Below are 20,017 nucleotides of genomic sequence, written 5' to 3'. Positions count from 1 at the left end.
AAAATGAGAACTAAATCCTGTAAAAGTTATTTCTGATTCTAGGTATGCGTGCTGAGGGGATGGAGGAAATAGGGTGGAGTGTGTGTGTGTGTGTGTGTGTGTGTGTGCGTGCGTGCGTGTGTGAGTGCTCTCTGAGCTCATCTCTCACTCACAGATATCCAAACATCCTGAGAAACTCTAAACTCTAATATTAGAACCTCTTCCTGTCTGAGTCCCACCAACACTTCCTGATTCATCAGATTGCTCATCACACACACACACACACACACACACACACACACACACACACACACACACACACACACACACAGCAGCTTAACAAACCTGGAAGTTTTGGAAAGAACGTGTGGCAGGAAACTAATTTGTTGTTCTCAGAGCATCACTTCCTGCATTGCTGAGCTGACAGAGAAGCAGAGGGTCAAAGGTCACAACTCTCAGACAATACCCGGAACAAATATACATCTGTAAAAACAACCACACAAAAATGGTTTTCGCGTGTGTGTTGTCACTCGGCAAAATTCCTGCTGAGGCGAAAGGTCACCATTTCAGGATGAAACTGTGTCTCCCATGTCTCATAGCAACTTCAGGAACATGACCTTTGACCTCAGATGTAAGGTCCACCAGGAAAAGCTTTAACCTCTACTAGTGCATTCGGAGAAGCAGATTACCAGGAGCAATGGTGAAGATCAGAAGAAACCAAGTGCATTAAAGGGAACCAGGTTCGCTAAAAGGAATCGGGTGTGCCAGTGAAAACCAGGTGTGCCATAGGGACCCAAGTGTATTCAAAGGAAGCAGGTGTACCAGCAGGCACTAGGTGTATTATAGGGAACCAGGAGTACCAGAGGGAACGAGGTGTGCCATAGGGAAGCAGCATGTTCTAAGTAGTTTTGTTGATGAGTTAGGAGTGTCGGAGCAGCAAAACAACTAAAACATAATGGATAGCAACCCTCGAGGACCAGGACTGCCTGTCCCAGCTCTAACCATAATCCTTCATGTTGCAGAAGAAATTATTTTTTCTTTTCACAGTTTCTGATCTTCCAGATTGAACATCTTTCAGAATTTCTACCCGACTGAATGTTTAGGAATTCGTTTTTCATCCAACAGCAACAAATAAACTGAAAACAACTCTGGCCCCCCCACACAGTCTTCTGAGGTCAGAGGTCAGGTCAGAGCAAACAGACAACAGATGGACCAAACATTTCTGCAGCTGATCCAAACTCTGAGCGGTGGAGAATCGGAGGATCAGAGCACGCTCTGTTCTGCTGCTCAGGCCTCACAGTGTTTCCCGCCGTCATCTGGGTTCCTCGTGGTTCAGCCCCTCAGGGCGGCCTCGCTGACAAACCAAACGCACCATTCAAGAAGCCTGAGCAGGACCAGAGAGCCAGAACCATTCTGGGTTTCTGTGTTAAAAGCTGCCTTTTCTGTGTTCTTGGTTCTGTTTTCTGTATCTGGGGCTGGCGATGCGCTCATGTGCGGAACATGTGGCGCTGCTGTGGAGAATGTCACACAAACACTTCGCCTCGCCCTCCAGACCACACAATGGCATTCCTGTTTGGGTCGGAGCGGCAAAACGGGCCGACTGCACAGAGGTGATGAAAAGTGCTTCCTATTTGTCGTAAGAAACAAGCAGCTGAGGTTTTAGCCAGATTTTTGTTGTTTGGGTTCTGGGTTGTATGCTGGTGTGCTTTATCTGCTGACTGGTGTGGACCAGTTATCTCAAAGTTTAACAAGTAAATAAAACCGTATCTGTGGGATATGGATTACAAACCTCTGAGCTATAAAGTTATCTCAGCGCAGATAAAGGCTTTCATGGCGGAAATCAAAAATTTGAAAAATGTGAACAACAAAAGGTTAAATTCCAAAAACAGTAAAAGAAAAGCTGTGGCTTTCACTTAAAAAGCCAAAAGTTCACAAACCCAGTCACACCAACATTCCTGCATGTGAACAGGAAGAGACGCCCGCATTCTCCTGTGTGTGAGCGTGCGTCCCTGTGGGGAGTCTGGGCTGGTTCTGGTTCTGATCCCCGACCAGCTGAGTGGGTCTGCATCATACTGAATCAGACCAGTTTATCTGATCTATTGTTGAACAATACATGTAGTACCGTGCTGAAAACCTCAAACAGACATGGCGTTGTCCAAAACAAAGAGATCATGTGATCATGTCATAGATCAGCTGATCCGGTTTGACCGCCTAATGAAGAAGAGTTACACGGGTCCACACGGCCAGCAGCTTTCTCCTCAGGCTGACTTTAACGGTCTGAGATCAGCTACAGACAGAGACGCACCGACTCTGGTTCTGAGCCTCCACTCCTGTGCCGTTTGGCTTCACTCGGGTTTGTTCGTTGCACTCGCTGCGGCAGCGTGTAGGCGGTGACCCTCAGTCATCCTGGACATGATCACCCTGAGAGTATTGGCAGAAAGCAGCTGGACGTTTCTGAAGACATCTAGTCTCTCATTCTAGAAGCTTCTTCAGCTGTGGTCAGAAACAAACACACTGAATGCGCTGAAGGTCTTTTTTTCCTTTCTAAAAAACATGTTTTTGTCTAAAAGAAGGTGATGTTGTAGTTCATGGAATTAAAAGTCACGTTGAAGTTCAGATCAGTTCACCAAGTACGAGCCGTGGTTGGCTGGCTCGTTCATGACGTGTAATGTTTGTGGACCCTGCCTCAGAATCCAATCAGGAACATATAGAATTCAGAACTGAAACATGGAATTGGAACCGTTCAAACTCAAACGATGCCCAGCCCAAATTCACGGACCAGGATTAACAGAGATTCAGATTAAGTTGATCCTGCTGAATTTTTCAGTGCATGCCTCACTACTGATGATGAAGTTTTCTGACCAGAGCTTGTTCTTCCTTCGGATGTTTCTCCTAAAGCCTCGCACGTGACTTGCGGCTTTAAGGGGATGTTCCTATGGAAACGTGTTGGTGTAGCAACAGAGGAACGTTGTAGAGGGAAGCGTTGCTTTTGTTCGAGTCGATTTTTACACGCTACGCTTCTAGAAGACATCAAGCAGCTGAGATCGGGACAGACAGGAAATCAAACATGAAAGCAGTGTAAAACATCTGCAAACTTTCAAAATAAAAGCCATGTGTAAGTTTATAGTTGCTCAAATAGTACAAAAGTATGTCAGGTTCCTGTGAAACTTTCGTAGATGAGGTAAACAGAAATAAACCAAAGACCTTTTTGGATACAAGCTGCTGTTTTTCCTCTTGCTTGTCATCATGTGAACGTACGAAATCACGCGTGGTGTTGCAATTCCCGTTATTTGGCGACCTCACTGGACCACTTTTGTTGGAGCGATCCTGGTTGGAAGAGAGCTCGCGGGTTAAACGCGTTATGAAGATACTATTGTCTGCCCTTAACAGCTGCCCCTTCACACAGTAACAGTGTGCATGAATCGCCAAGGTCGGGTGCTTCTTTCTAATGCTTACATTCCAGGAAAGAAGACAGAAGAAGGACGAAGAACGCTTTTCATTAATTAATCAAAGAACTTTATTTCTAATAAAGCTAATCAAAACAAATGTTAGTCAATAATAATCAGGTGACTGATCTGTGAAATCAAAATGTCATGATTTATGTGTTTATTGAATAACAGGACTAACTATGCCAGACGTACTGATCCACATAAGAACGCATGACACATTGTTCTCATCCAATCAGATCTTCCGTTCTGTTGCAGGGCAGAATCTGGAGTGTTTATTTAATCTGTCCACTCCGATTGGCTAAGAATTATAAACAACTAAGTTAATAAAACAGAGCAACGCCATTTTAACTTCAGTTCCATCTGAGTTCCATCTCGGCTCCAACGGAGTTACATCATAGACTCAACGTAGTTTCAACCAGCTCTCAAATCATCATCGCTAAAGGAGATTACAGACTGGCCAGCTGTATTTTTCTACCTTTAAGCTGAGAACTGTCAAGCTGGAAATTCTGTTGTTTGAACAACAAGACGACGGTTCCTTCAAAATAAAAGCTGAACGTGCTGAGACCTGCCACTACTGCCGGAGCTATCCGTAGACGGGTTTTGTCGTGCTGCAACACTGTTTCATCAGTCCAGTACCAAGGAGGTCCGAGGACCTGACATTCCTGATCTGACCGCGGGAGACTCCACACGGTACGTAGACTCGGCAGGATGGCGCTTCATGTCATGAGCTTCTGAAGCCTCGTGGTTCCTAGTCAAAACATCTGACACCCAGATCCGCCTGCCTCAGCCTGGAGATTCTGAACACACACACACACACACACACACACACCAACACTTCAACATTCAAATCCATATGCATCCGTCATAGAGAGTTAGTCCTGGATGATTGTTTGAATTTATAATTATAGAAATTAAAGATTCTTAAATGATCCCAACTCTCTCTTTTCTTGTCTCTAAGTCAATACAAAGTGTTTAAATAAAACTCCCTGAAGTAAAAACAACCTCTTCTGATCATAATATCTGGACCTAATAAAAAGTGTAAGAATATACAACTATATTCCACTACACGGGTTAAACGTGTTAATTACACTGCACACCGCTTAGGTGCTGAGCGAGGGTCAGAAAATGAGGCAAAGCAACAGACGAGTGCAGCCATGAACCATACTGGTCGGAGCAGTACCACAAAATGACAATAAATGTCCAAATGTGCCGCTTCTTCGGCTCGGGCATTGGGCTCTCCCGACCTCCCGCTGGCACTGGCTGCTCTAACACAACATCTGAGCAAAACCATGAATGTGTAAAGCAGTTGTCAAACAGATCCTGGGTCAGTCAGGACCGCTGCAAAAGGCTGCAGCTTTGACAATCACGTCATCGCATTTGGAACGGCAGGGATGAGAATGAGCTCCTCTAAATCTGAGACCATGGTCTTGAGTAAGAAAAAGGTAGAATGCCTTCTCCAGGTCAGGGATGAGGTCCTACCCCAAGTGGAGGAGCTCAGTTATCTTGAGGTCTTGTTCACGAGGGAGGGCAGAAGGGAGCGGGAGATCACGGGCTGCATGGTGGCGCAGTTGTTAGCACTGTTGCCTCGCAGCGCGAAGGTCGCAGGTTCGAAACTCTGCTGCGGCCTTTCTGCATGGAGTTGCGTGTTCTCCCCATGCATGCGTGGGTTTCCTCCAGGTACTCCGGTTTCCCCCACAGATCACAACATGCCCTATGGGTTATAAATTGTAAGTCGCTTTGGATAAAAGCGTCTGCTAAATGAATAAACATAAACATCTACAGGCAGATTAGGGCTGCGTCTTAACCGGACTGTCGTGGTGAAGAGAGAGCTGATCCAGAAGGCAAAGCTCTACGTTCCAACCCTCACCTATGGTCAAGAGCTCTGGGTAACAACTGGACTGCGGATACAAGTGGCTGAATTTAGTTTCCTCCGGAGGGTGGCCAGGCTCAGTCGTAGAGATAGGGTGAGTAGCTCGGACATTCGGGAGGGCCTTGGAGTAGAGGCGCTGCTCCTCTGCATTGAGCGGTGTCACTTGATGTGGTTTGAGCATCTTGTCAGGATGCCTGGATGCCTTCTTGGGGTGGGGTTTCAGGCATGTCCTGCCGGCAGGAGGCCCCTGGGTTGACCCAGGACACTTTGGAGCAAGTACATCTCCAGTCTGGCCTGGGAACGTGCTGGGGTCCTGCCCGAGGAGCTGGTGGAGGTGGCCAGGGAGAGGACTGTCTGGGACTACCAAACAAACTACCAAAAGAAAGAGTAGACTCACGTCTTACAACAGGAACAATCAGCTTGTTTCTAGCCTTCGTTCACTTTTTTCTGGTTAGCGCCTCACTACAGGCATAACGGCGTCCCATAACGATCCCCTAATGCATGGATTGTCTGCTTCATGGTCACGTGGCATGAGACACACACGGGTGAGAATCCACTTTAGGTCGCAACGTTTATTCTCAAAGTGCGCGAGCTCGTTCCCAAGCTCGTTCCTAAGACCGCCCCGATACTGACGACTTGAGTCGACAATGGCAGTGAGCAAGTTAAGTTCTGTAAATCAGGTTGAATGTAAATTCATTAGGTGGGATAAATAACTAAGATACGGTTGTATGTGAAGAAATGTATTTGGATCAAGGCTAAGTGTTAAGGTTCGGTCAAGTGAAGTAAAATTATTTACACCAATATAAAAGAATCGGGTTATTTTAGGTGACTGTTTAGTTTCTGGGAAGTCAAATGTTCTGGATGTGTAAATGTGACATGATTTTTAAAATCTGATTGAGGTTTATTGTTTTTCCAGTGCACTGCACCCCGGCGTCTGTACAAATGGCCTCCCTCTGCTCCTCAGTGATGGGTCAGGTTTTACATTGCCCAGGAGGGATCCATAAATGATCAGTGCTGCTGATGATGATGATGATGATGATTATTACTTTGAGGTTAGATTCATATTTGCCCATTAGTGATGAGATGTTGCTCACGGAGAGCCCCTGAAAGCAGCTGTTTGATCAGATTTAAGATACGCTTCAGCTTAAATGTTTCCTCTCCATCCTGAATCAGAAATCAGACGACAACCCTCAGAGGTTATTTAAGGAAAGAAAAACAAATCGAATTACGAGAAAAACCTGATGGCTCAAGGTCCCGGCAGGTCGATGGACAGCGGCAGAGGCTCTCACCCCGTCAGGACTGATGTTTGACTAAAAGATGCATTTTGACAGTTTGTTTCTGCATTAAAGACGTTTCAGCTCAGATCCACCTGGACCAATGCAGGAGAGAGCTTCTCCTCCTCTTCTGGCCGGCCCCAGACAGCAGAAACAACCTGCTGCAGCTTCATCAGGAGAACACCACCCACACCTAACACTCCACTGTAAGCAGATCCGTCTGCGTTTCCATGGTGACAGGCGGTTTTGTATTGCCCAGGATATCATATGGAAGCACACACACACACACACACACACACACACACACACACACACACACACACACACACACACACACACACCAGTTTTCTGAGTGAACAGAAGGTCTGAGGGACTGTAATAGACCAGCTGGTTCTAAGGTCTACTTCTAAAAGCTCACAGCTGACATCGCCTCTGGTTTTAGGAGAACCAGTCATGTGGTTCTGCCTCTGGAAGAACAATTAGTTCTAAAAAGTTTCTAAGCGCCAGGAACTGATTCAAGATGGAGGATAAGAACTTTCAGGAGTTTGACTGTGAATGCCGTTCAGGAGTGTAACGGTGTTCTGTGGTTCTGGTTCCAGCTCGACGGGCCTGTCACATTAAGTCGAGGTGACAAAAGCAGGTCAGACTTGCTCTGTGTCATTAAAGCATCATAATGACTCAATTAAAGAACGACCTTTGACCTGTTTATCAGACTCCACCTCCCATATAAAGGTGATCCAAAGATATCCCACCAGGAGCATCAGAACTTTATGGATTTACAGTCGAGACAAAGAATCACAAAAATGGATTTAATGATGATCAGGGGTCAGTTTTTAGGGTCATCTTCTCTGCATCATTTCTGTTTTTCCCACTTTAAAACCTGTTTAAACCATCAGAGGCCCTCATGTCTGTTGATGTTTTGATTTAAATGACAATAGACAGTTTGGTGCAACTTTCTGTTGTGGCCTGCAGGAACAGGCTCCGCCCACATAGAGGCACCGTGAGCCTGCTCGTGCATATTTAACTGCGGTGAATTATTTAGTGCAGTGAAGTTGCAGAAGGAGGCGCCGCTGGTGTCAGACCAGCAGCTGGATGAGAATAAGCCAGCGTAACAAACATCACTGAAGCATGTGAGCAACGACCAGCTGCACCTCGTGATCGGCATCGAGCAGCTGCTGAAGAGAACACAAACTGATTTCACCTCCCTGTTTCTGCTGATGATGTCATCAGTCAGCATGAGGAGGCGTCCTGTTAAAGATTAACGCTGAAATACCAACAAACGTAAATATGATTTACTAAGTGGAAATAAGATCCGTGAGGAAACCTGCGATCCAAATTTACACTCAGTAGTTTAACCAACTAAATTCACGTTGAACACAAAAAATCTTCCTTTAACGACTTTATAATAATATCTAGAAGCCAGAGCATTACAATAAATAAACTTTTATCATAACTTAAAAAAAGACTAAAACCTAAAGCTCAAAGTACTTTGGAAATACAAACAACACACACTGATCAGTTTTTCATTTGGTTATGAATTTTGTCACAAATCCTACATAAAAAAATCCTTTTTGTGACCGTGTCACATACACACGTGTACATGTGTTCTTTATGACTGCAAAAAGCCTGAGCCACATGTATGAGCCATACACACACACACACACACACTCACACACAGGTATTGACAGACTGCTGGGAGTGTCAGTGTTGCGAACCACCTGAACAGCAGAGGGCGATAACATTTTCTGGCGGGTCCGCCCACCCAGTGATCACGCTGCTTAAGGAGTTTATTTACATAGGCTTGTATATGCAAATGAAGTAGGTGCAAATCTAAATTAAGAAGTGTTGATATTGGAATTGGTCTTTGTTCCTGTTTTGCTAAATAAAGTTTGAATCAAAGGTTGCAAACAGCAACCCACTCGCGGGCTGACAGAGCGAGTTTTCATTGGGCTGGAACTGCTCGATGTCGAGGAACAACAACGGGAGCGAAGGCGACAGCGGCGTCGCTGGAACGTCTGTCGCTGTTGTTGGGCCGACCAGTCACGGAAAGTTGTGACCGACTAGTAAAGGAGTCAGATGCTACACGTCGCTGATCGTTTACCATAGTTTCCTGTTTCTGGCTCAGGTGAAACCCTGCTGTGACGTAAGCAGCTGGGTAGCACCTGGAGAATTTGGGTCTTTTTCTGCATTATTTGAAGACACTGGAGTTTGTTAAAACCCTTCCACGGTGCTACAACCGCTTTCTTCAGCAGTTTTGAGTACTTTTACTCGTGTCATTGATGGGAGGTATACCTCTTTAAACAGGTCACAAGACATCTGACATTGTCAGGTGTTGCTCCACTTTGTTCTGGAACTTTCTAATTTATTTCACTAATTCACAGTCAGATGTGTTATGTTGGGATTTCCCACAAACACACCGACCACTGGAGAGTTTCTGTGTTGTGATTCGTGTATCACAAATCTGATGCTTTAGACAGGACACACCCTCCACGAGCTCAGGCCACGCCCCTGATCCACCTAGGCCACTCGGGCTAAGGCACGAGCCAGGCCACTCCCACATCCCCCACCGTACCTGCGAGAGCTTTGATGCGTGAGCGCTCGAACAGCCGTGCCGAGCTGTTCTCGTTGTCCCAGTCGTCTGCGTCCCAGCGGTTGTTGACGCCATCGCTGTACTGCTGCTGGATCTCCATGTGGTCGAACTCTGCCGCCACTGACGTCATGATGACCTCACCGTGACTCCGCCCACGGTGCCACTTCCTCTTTTAGCTCTTCCACCTGTTAGCTTCTGCGGTACTCAGCCAAACGCCCCTACGCTGTGGCCTAGACGTTTGTAGAAGTCCTGCAGAGAAGCAGAGAGAGGCGGTTGGATGGAGCCTGGAGCAGGATTGGAAGTCAGTGTTGTGACGTAGCCTTTGATTCATTCCTAACTATTTTTGACTTCAAAAATAAAATCTTTGGTTATCCTAAATGAACTTTTCAGAAGTACTTCCACCTGAATTCAACATTAATTTTTAAATGTTGAATATTTACAGGTGAATAAACCTTTTTTACTGATTACAGGCAGTTAACATCAGCAGAGCTTAAGAGGAGCCGATTGGCTGCAGGCTGTCACAGAAAGGTTCCTCTCCACACTGAGAACACACTGCCTCCCCCTGGAGGAAACGAGTTACTACATCATTTCAGACACACCAGGAAACCCAAAATAAATCAAGTATTCATGAAAAGACAACTGGAGAAACCTTCTGCTGAAAGTCTGATCACCTATCAGTTTTTACCGCTGATACACGCGGAAAGCATGACAAGTCACTCCAAACACAATCAGCTCTGGGAAGAGTTCCTGATGAAAACCAGGAAGGATGGGTGAAACGGTTTCAGATGCACAAACAAATATTTATGATTTATCGTCAGAAAAGAAAAGATTCACCTGTCAGTGCTGCAAACATACAGATACATCTAAATGACTTCAAACATTATTCCTGTTCTATTCTGAAAATCAGCAACATCATCATTTTTATGCTGTTTTGTAAAATACTTTAGTTGTTTTTCTTTGTTAAAAGTAAAATGAACATTTTTATTTCTGCATCCTGAACTCTGCAGATGTTGGTTTCTGTCTCTCTGACTCTGATCAATCTGGGCAGGTAACCAAAGCCTCAGCAGCACGACTCAGCACATCGGTCAGATCCTGCAGTCAGCAAACAGAAGCATGACTCAACACGGCAGCAGATAGAAGGCTGCAGCTCTCGGGTCAGATTTCAGACACTGATTCTGATCAACGCGACGACGGCGTGGCTGTTGATGGGACAGCGCTCCGGTCCCGATCATTTGAGGAGCGTTCAAAACAAAACGTTGTTTTCTGCCTTTCGGGGAACAAGATTTGTTATCAGAAATTAACTTTTTTTTCCTACAATCTCCGAACATCCTCCTCTAATAAAACATTTAAACAGGATATGAGGGCGTCACATCTAAAGTCATCAGAACAGACACTTCAACCCCTCTTCTAATCTTAAATTGGTGGGTTTAATCTGTTAATCTCAACATTAAATACTGAAGTATTGTTTGCTTTGCTTTTTGACCTGATGTGACGTTTAGAACATTAAATAAGTTTCTGTTTGTGTTTCTACCTGATCACACAAAACAGAAGCTCCAGAGGGCACGATGATGTTTTCTAAACACTAAAGTTTTATTAGAGAAAAATAAAATATGAAAACAAATATTTTAAATGAAATAAGAACAAAGTTCATTTAAAAAATAACAGCATCATCTAAAACCTCCATCATCACATCCAAAACCCATCTTCTGGTCGCTGACTCCGTCTGCAGATTAATCCCTCATCTGAGGGGAGTCTGCAGAATGTGTGTGTGTGTGTGTGAGTGTGTGTGTGTGTTCCCACCCACTTACAGAATGGAGTTGCTGGTGTTGCTACGCTGAAAATATGCAGCAGAAACACCCACAGTCAGAGTGTGTGTGTGTGCATGTGTGTGAGTGAAGCCAACACAATGTTGACTCATGTAGAAGTGACACATGGTCACCATGACAACCAGTAGATTTCAGAAGCTGCAGGACGGAGGAAAGAGCAGCATGAGGGTCCTCACTGTTGTGGTGCTGCAAAAACTTTAAACGTAGATAAATAAACAAATAAACAACCTCTGGACCAAAACATTCCTAAACTTTGTCTGGAGAAGAAAAATAACAGGAATCTGGAGAAAGGGCTCAGAGACGTAGGAGTGAAACATCTCTTCAGGTTTAAACAGGAAAACATGGTGACGGTGGCACAGGAGTTAAATGAACCAGAAGGTTGCAGGTTCGAGCCCCGCTCAGTTTGTTGCTGTTATTGTGTCCTTGGGCAAGACACTTAACCCCCCTTGCCTGCTGGTGGTGGTCGGAGGCCCCGGTGGCGCCAGAGCTCGGCAGCCTCGCCTCTATCAGTGCGCCCCAGGGCAGCTGTGGCTACATCGTAGCAGATCACTACCAGCGTGTGAATGTGTGTGAATGGGTGAATGACCGATTGTGTTGTAAAGCGCCTTGGGGGGTTCAAGGACTCTGGAAGGCGCTCTATCAAATACAGGCCATTTACCATTCCTAAAAGCAGCTCACTGGGGGGAATGTTATGGGAACGCTGGAATCGAAAGTCCCACAGAATTCATCTCTGATCCAACAGACGCCTGACCTGAAGCTGCAGTGACATCTGCAGACGGAAAGAAGGAGCCGGAGTGGGAGAAAAGTGTGTCGGCGTGAAGCAAAGCCTCGGATATTTATAGCCGGACTCAAAGATAGAAGCGAGAGAGGGACGACACAGACGGAGGAAATCTGCCAGAATAAAAAACTCCACCAGTGATCAGAACTAGAAACTCAACAGTCCCATTCTGGATCCTTCATTCATTTCCCACGATGCACTGCAGCAGCACAGCTTCCTTAGCTAAATCTTCTCCCATCTGTCCCTCCCACGTTTTCCTTTCACCTCTCCCACAGTCCTCCTCCCACCACTCTGATTAAAAACCGTCGGTTTCGTTTTCAGCTTCGGTTTTATAAGCTGAAATGAAAGATCAGAGCCGATTTAACAGCTGCTGCATGAATCCAGATTCAACTGGTTCACCTTCTGACTCAGGTTAACTCATCAGCAGTTTAATCGTCTTCTTTTGTCTGAGTCGACAATAAAGAAGCACTATGCAGTTAAAATGTCAGATCTCCATGGTTACCGCTGTCCCAGCATGCATTGTGTCAAAACCCACTCATCAAGAAGACAACAGGGACACAAAGACGCCGAACTGAAAGGAAAACGTTACTGATGCTGAAAACTAAATACAGACGGAGAACTGGAACCCGGATAATTCACCACGAATCACAGGAATTTTGTTCAGTTGCCCTAAACAGAAGTGTCCAGATACAAATCTGAAGCTAAGAGGCAGAAACTAGAAAAAAGTTATTTTGGATATTTGGAATTAATCCACAAACAAACAACCTCCTTTTAACAGAATAAGGTAAAAGCAACAATCAGTCATCTAAACAGAAGCTGACCTTTTCAGCCACAACTAGTTTACTGGCTGCCTCCCCACCGCTATTTGTTGATTTAATTATTATTATTAAAGATATACATACATATATATATATATATATATATATATACATATATATACATATATATATATATATATATATATATATATATATATATATATATATATATATATATATATATATATATATACAGTGGGGCAAAAAAGTATTTAGTCAGCCACCGATTGTGCAAGTTCTCCCACTTAAAATGATGACAGTGGTCAGTAATTTTCATCGTAGGTACACTTCAACTGTGAGAGACAGAATGTGAAAAAAAATCCATTAATTCACATGGCAGGATTTTTAAAGAATTTATTTGTAAATCAGGGTGGAAAATAAGTATTTGGTCACTTCAAACAAGGAAAATCTCTGGCTCTCACAGACCTGTAACGTCTTCTTTAAGAAGCTTTTCTGTCCTCCACTCGTTACCTGTATTAATGGCACCTGTTTGAACTCATTATCTGTATAAAAGACACCTGTCCACAGCCTCAAACAGTCAGACTCCAAACTCCACTATGGCCAAGACCAAAGAGCTTTCGAAGGACACCAGGAAAAGAATTGTAGACCTGCACCAGACTGGGAAGAGTGAATCTACAATAAGCAAGCAGCTTGGTGTGAAAAAATCAACTGTGGGAGCAATTATCAGAAAATGGAAGACATACAAGACCACTGATAATCTCCCTCGATCTGGGGCTCCACGCAAGATCTCATCCCGTGGGGTCAAAATGATCATGAGAACAGTGAGCAAGAATCCCAGAACCACACGGGGGGACCTGGTGAATGACATACAACGGCAGGGAATCAGATCCTGCAGCGCCAGACGTGTTCCGCTGCTGAAGCCAGTGCATGTCCAGGCCCGTCTGAAGATTGCCAGAGAGCACATGGATGATACAGCAGAGGATTGGGAGAATGTCATGTGGTCAGATGAAACCAAAGTAGAACTTTTTGGTATAAACTCAACTCGTCGTGTTTGGAGGAATAAGAATACTGAGTTGCATCCCAAGAACACCATACCTACTGTGAAGCATGGGGGTGGGAACATCATGCTTTGGGGCTGTTTTTCTGCTAAGGTGAAAGGACGACTGATCCATGTTAAGGAAAGAATGAATGGGGCCATGTATCGTGAGATTCTAAGCCAAAACCTCCTTCCATCAGTGAGAGCTTTGAAGATGAAACGTGGCTGGGTCTTCCAACACGACAATGATCCCAAACACACCGCCCGGGCAACAAAGGAGTGGCTCCGTAAGAAGCATTTGAAAGTCCTGGAGTGGCCTAGCCAGTCTCCACACCTCAACCCCATAGAAAATCTGTGGAGGGAGTTGAAAGTCCGTGTTGCTCGGCGACAGCCCCAAAACATCACTGCTCTCGAGAAGATCTGCATGGAGGGATGGGCCAAAATACCAGCTACTGTGTGTGCAAACCTGGTAAAGACCTATTGTAATCATTTGACCTCTGTTATTGCCAACAAAGGTTATGTTACAAAGTATTGAGTTGAATTTTTGTTATTGACCAAATACTTATTTTCCACCCTGATTTACAAATAAATTCTTTAAAAATCCTGCCATGTGAATTCATGGATTTTTTTTCACATTCTGTCTCTCACAGTTGAAGTGTACCTATGATGAAAATTACTGACCTCTGTCATTATTTTAAGTGGGAGAACTTGCACAATCGGTGGCTGACTAAATACTTTTTTGCCCCACTGTATATATATATATAAATATATATAAATATATATATATATATAAATATAAATAAATATATATATATATATATATATATATATATATATATATATATAAAACCTTTTTCCAGTGCTTCCTCTGTGGGAGCCCTCTGCCCCGGCGGCGTTGGTCAGCTGTGGTGGCCTGGGTGCTTTCCAGGTGTGCCTAGGTGGAGGTGGGGGTCTTTGCCCTCCCTGCCCTGGGCACCCTGTGTCAGTGTCTCGGCTGCTGCTGTGGATCTGCTGCTGCCGGGGCGGATGGCTCCCCTGATGGTGTTTCCTTTTCCTTATCTTAGCTGGTCTGCCTCATCTGATCTCAGTCAATCGTGTTTTTTTTATGGGGAAGGGGGCATGTATCTGTGTGTGTGTGTGTGTGTGTGTGCGTGCGTGCATGCGTGTGTGCCAGAGGATGAGTGTTGTGAAGGGGTTTTTATTGTCAGACTGTTTTTAAAATTCTGGGGATGAAATTTGCTTCGTTAATTATTAAACACTTCATAACAAAATTAAATATTCCTGCATTTCTTTTCCAGAACAAAACAAAAACGGAAATGTGAAGAAAAGGGTCAACTTAGGTGAAAACATATGCAGCCTGGGCGTTTTTAGCCCATTTTTGGGGGTGCTGAAGCTCCCAGCACCACAAAAATTTGAGAATTCAAAACGTTTATTTTTACTATAAGTTTTTAAATACACTTGTAAAATAGTGATGGGAATTCCGGCTGTTTTTAGAGAGCCGGTTCTTTTGGCTCAACTCACCAAAAAGAGCCGGCTCTTTCAGCTCCCAAGTTGCTCCTCAGATTTTCTGTTGCGTGGAGTCCATTTATAACCAAAATAATGCAAAACTATATGTAAAATGATTTACTAATGTAAAAAATGCAATATATTAAATATTTATCATTTCTATGGGTTTAATAACTGAACACTTTAAGAAATCTCTACTTTCCGACTGCTGGCGCTCATTTTCTCACCGTCTTCGTCGCACTCTCCTCTCTCTCGCTCGCCTTTTTCCTCCTCCTCATTCCTTCTCGTCTCCCTCCACCTGCATGTGCTCTGCTGTGTGTCTGAGTCTCATCCTCCCTTTTCCCCGCCCCTACTGCTCTGTGTGTGGACAGTCTGGACACGCAGTTACACATGTTGACCAATCGCCTGTAGCTTTCACCAAAGCAAGAGGGGAGGGGGGAGGGGAGGGCTCCCAATGACGAGCCGGCTTCCGTCGTTCACTTCAAAGAGCCGGCTCTTAGAGCCAGTTCGTTCGCGACCGACACATCACTATTGTAAAATAGTAAAAGCATACAGTGCTTGGTTGAAGCGTTATATTTCAACAACAGTTATGATTTAATTAAATACTTGATTGCTTATTCTTTTTAGAATTCTGAGAAAAAATGCCAGAACTCCAACATGAGATTTTTAAAACTTTTTTCAGAGGTTATAGTGATCTCAAGTAAGACTTTAAAATCAGAATCCCACAACTGAGATGTTCCGTCTCGTGCAGCCATAGCAGCAGATGGATCTCGGCTCTTCGTATTTTAGGACTTCTGACTAATTTCTGCATTTCAAGTATCAACTGTTCACCATGGCAACAGAAACCCAGCAGAATCCAGAGCTTTATTCCGACTCCCCCACAAGAGGAGCTGAGCTGCCTGCTGCTCCACACAATCATCACCCTGACCTTAAAACACACACGCACACACACGCACTACACACGCACTACACACACACACACACACACACACACACACACACACACACACACACACACACACACACACACACACACACACACACACACACACACACACAGGGTGTGAGAGCAGAAGCAGAAAACAATTCAGAGCAAATCTAAAAGTAAAGTTTTAATCTCCATCAGGACTTCCAGCTCAACAACATTCTCACCTGCAGCAGGTAAAACACTTCCTCAACCTTCATAGCAGTTAAATTACATAGGTGTGTGTGTGTGTGTGTGTGTGTGTGTGTGTGTATGTGTGTGTGTGTGTGTGTGTGTGTGTGTGTGTGTGTGTGTGTGTGTGTGTGTGTGTGTGTGTGTGTGTAAGTAGGACATGGACAAAACGATCATCCATCATCCTCTCCGTAGCTCTATGTAGGCCACTCTGAGTCATGTAGGACAGCAGAAGCGATCTGACCCGACAGCATCAGAACCAGCCGGTTCCAAACATCCAGGACAGAAACCAGAAGAGATCATACAGAGCTCACAACTGGTCCCACTTTTCTGACCAGACCAAAACACACGAGGACTGAAGGACATTACAACAATAGAAAATAGGTATCAAGACAAGCAGGGATCTGGACACATTGAGACCAGGACACATGAGTAGCGTTGGGCATCGTTTGATTTTGATCGAGATGTTTCTGATTCCAATTCCTCGTTTCGATTCCGATTCTGTCAAGACATGACATGTTTTATACATGAGCTAGCTAACCACAGGTCCTACTTGATGAAATAATTTTAACTTCAACATGAATTTTAATTCTATTAACAATAACATCACCTTCATTTAGACAAAAACCTAAATGTCTCCAACATATCGTTATTATTATTATAATTATTTATTGTGGCAGAAGCTGGTGTGGTCCACCACAGAGAAGCATCTCTAGCATGATGACTTAAATTATTCTACAGGTTATTGTTCAGCCTTCTGACGCTCACGCTCTCACACACACACACACACACACACACACACACACACACACACACACGCGCGCGCTCGTGTTGGCGAGTGGCTGCGTCTGACTGCTGACGCTCCGTGTGTGTTTTTATTTCTGTAGTGAGATAAACTCACCTCACACCGTCCAGAGTTTGTTCTTTAAAGCTTCTATTAAATTCACGTATGACGTATTTTAACACGTTTCCTCTACGCTACAGGAGTTGAAGTTTACATTACGGAGTAAAAGTTCGGCAGACGTGTTTGTTTATATTTGACCGCAGCGCACCGGGTGGGGGGGAGTCAGTGCTGCACACAGACAGCTGGTGTGATCAGCTCTGAAAAGCGTTGATCACAATTTGCAGATCCCGTTTATTTTTCATGGAGATCGGCCGCGGATTCCTCTTCTGGTCGGCATTCTAGTAATCGAAATAAAAATCTTTGAACAATTCCAGGAAAACCTAACAGTTGGTCCTGGTTCCAATCAATGCTCGATGCCCAACCCTACACATGAGAACCAGGACACATCAAGACTAGACAAGTCACAGTGAGCTGACAGTGTTTTCTAGAAGGTCCTGATGGAACCAACTGGTCATGATGGTAACATCTGGTCCCAGCAGATCCTCGTTATCACTAACAACATGAGCAAAATCCTTCATTTCCTACAGACATGTTTCAGCACCTTCTGTCCTCTGACTGGTTCAACAGACATGTTATTATGGTTCTGCTGAAGTTCTGGATGAATCGGAGGGTGTTGCTGTCTAATTGTCATGCAGCATGAAGCAAACAGAGGTCAGACAGCTAAAAACAAAACATCACAGCCAAGCTCTGATGAAGCTCTGATGAGTCTGCAGGACGGTCAGCACACTTTAATGAGGCTATCTGATAAGGTTAACCGCTAATGCATTTAGCAGTTGCCAGGGTTACACTGATCAGTCAATAGATAGATGGTCAGAAATCACTCTGTATGTACATGTTTGATGTTATGACACGTCTCACCTTTATGTTAATATTGTTTTATTTGATGCACTCCACTCTGAACTGCACCAGTCCAGCAACTGCTGCATTTTAATAACTAGTATTAAAGGTGAATACACCAGTATTTGCACAAGAATAATTTTTGTTTTAAACTCTCAGTGACACACTTTGCAGGGGGGACTTTTGCCCCCCTTTATTTGACTTTCTGCCCCCTTTATTTTGGTCCAAGATCATTACTGGGCTGGCCCTATTAAACACGATCTACACCCCTGCTTAGTAGACTTAATGAAGTATTTTTAAGCCAGTATAAACATGACTGAAACACAAATTTAATATTTGGCATTATTGGCCAATATCTTTGATTTAATTTATTTGTTAAGAACATCAAGATGCATTACAGTGAACATTATAATAAAGTAAATTTTCTAGTGCAGAGAGGAGACAACCCATAGAAGCACTGATTTGATCTCATTTCAGAGAAAAATACAACAGGTCAGATGCACCTAATAAATAAAATTACTACCATAAACTCAGGAATCTATTTCTTTGCTTCATTGTTCTGGTGCTGAAAATATCACTAATGCAGATCAAAGGACATACACAGATGAATGCACCTCTTATTTATTATCTGGAAATTAGTGGGTGTGGTTTAAATGAATATGTTATTTTAAGTCTGAAATTGATATGGATTGATCAGAAGTTGATATCTGTGTTGTTTGTTTGAAAACTATTTACAGAGCAGCCTCAGAGTTGAGATTAAATATTTTTGATCACAATAGTAAAGGAACTATTACAGAACAAGTGTTTCATTAAAATCTGAACATTAATATTTAAGTGCATGGATTAATATATCTGAACTCATGCAGTATGAACTAGGACATATGAAATACTAGAACTAGACACAACTTTTTAATTTTATTTTAATTTGAATAAACTGATTTTTTCCTAACGTTGTTGGCATTTTCCCACACACAGTTAAACAAAACAATGTTGATTAAGGTGTGTGTGTGAGATAGAGAGGGAGAGGGAGAGAGGGAGAGAGTGAGAGTTAAAATATTTAAAACACCCGACCAGAGCGGTGACCGATGCATGCACGAGCCGTTTTCAGCTCTGTCTTGTCAAATGTTCCACGTAAATTACGAAAAAATTAAATTTAATTAAAGCTGCAAGCAGTGTTGTTCGGCCCTCGCAGCGAAGCTGCTCGCCCTCCGTCCGCACCCTCTCCATCCCAGACGCTCTCCCAACCCATCACTCTGCAACCGGTGGCGCACGAGCGCCCATGCGTGCCATACCATACCCCCCAGCGTGCATTTAACTGCAATCACTGTGAGCTGTCACCTCAATCTGACTCAACCTTTCCTCCTAGCCTACCAACGGTCCCCACTAAAAAATGTTTTACATTAGCAAAATATTCCAGCTTCAAAAGAGACTCTGTAACGTAATTGGAACAAAATGGCTGACTTCCTGTGGGATGTTGAGCATGGCTCTGTGAGAGTTCTTTGTAGGCCCAGGCACACTACATAAGTGTGCAAAATTTCATAGTCTTCAGTCAAAGCATGACTTGGGGCTGAGAGTTTTAATGGTCGTAGGGGGTGCTATTTCAAAAAATGGCCAAGCCCACTAGCTTATGACATCTATTTATATTGGGGGTCAGACTAGGATCACTCACCAGAAATCTTTTTGGGATTTCATGAGAACTGAGGAAATGCGAAGCAAACAGATTTCCATGGCTTTATGGTGAATTTCCCATGCTCCCAGGGCCCTGCCCTTTTATGAAACCTGCCAGTACTAGACAGCAAGTGACCCCAACTCGTGTATTGCTATTTGGCAGAGATTGCTGTTGAATAGATGAAAGTAGTCCAATAGGGAGCTCTGAAAGTATAAGCATGGTGTGGTGACAGGTCAATTTTGAGGCTTAGCCACGCCCACACCGTTAGACTTTTGGAAAATCCGTAGGTTCAGTTTTTCCCGCTTTGTCTTAAGAGTTTTCAGCAGAAGTATAAAGTATGATGGGCGTAACGGGTGTTGTGAAG

General features: G+C 44.0%; 1 protein-coding gene across 1 annotated transcript in view; it reads right to left on the bottom strand.

Annotated features, from left to right (window-relative positions):
* LOC107396444 (spectrin beta chain, non-erythrocytic 1) overlaps positions 1-20,017 on the bottom strand; it is a 141,151-nt gene that overhangs the window by 62,043 nt on the left and 59,091 nt on the right. Inside the window, exon 2 of the mRNA XM_054738516.2 lies at positions 9,145-9,411. Coding sequence (XP_054594491.2) covers positions 9,145-9,292 — 148 coding nt within the window. The 5' untranslated portion in view covers positions 9,293-9,411. The remainder of the gene's footprint in view (positions 1-9,144; positions 9,412-20,017) is intronic.

Source organism: Nothobranchius furzeri, chromosome 12, assembly GCF_043380555.1.
Source record: "Nothobranchius furzeri strain GRZ-AD chromosome 12, NfurGRZ-RIMD1, whole genome shotgun sequence".
NCBI classification, from domain to species: domain Eukaryota; kingdom Metazoa; phylum Chordata; class Actinopteri; order Cyprinodontiformes; family Nothobranchiidae; genus Nothobranchius; species Nothobranchius furzeri.
This window is presented reverse-complemented; position numbering and strand designations above follow the sequence as displayed.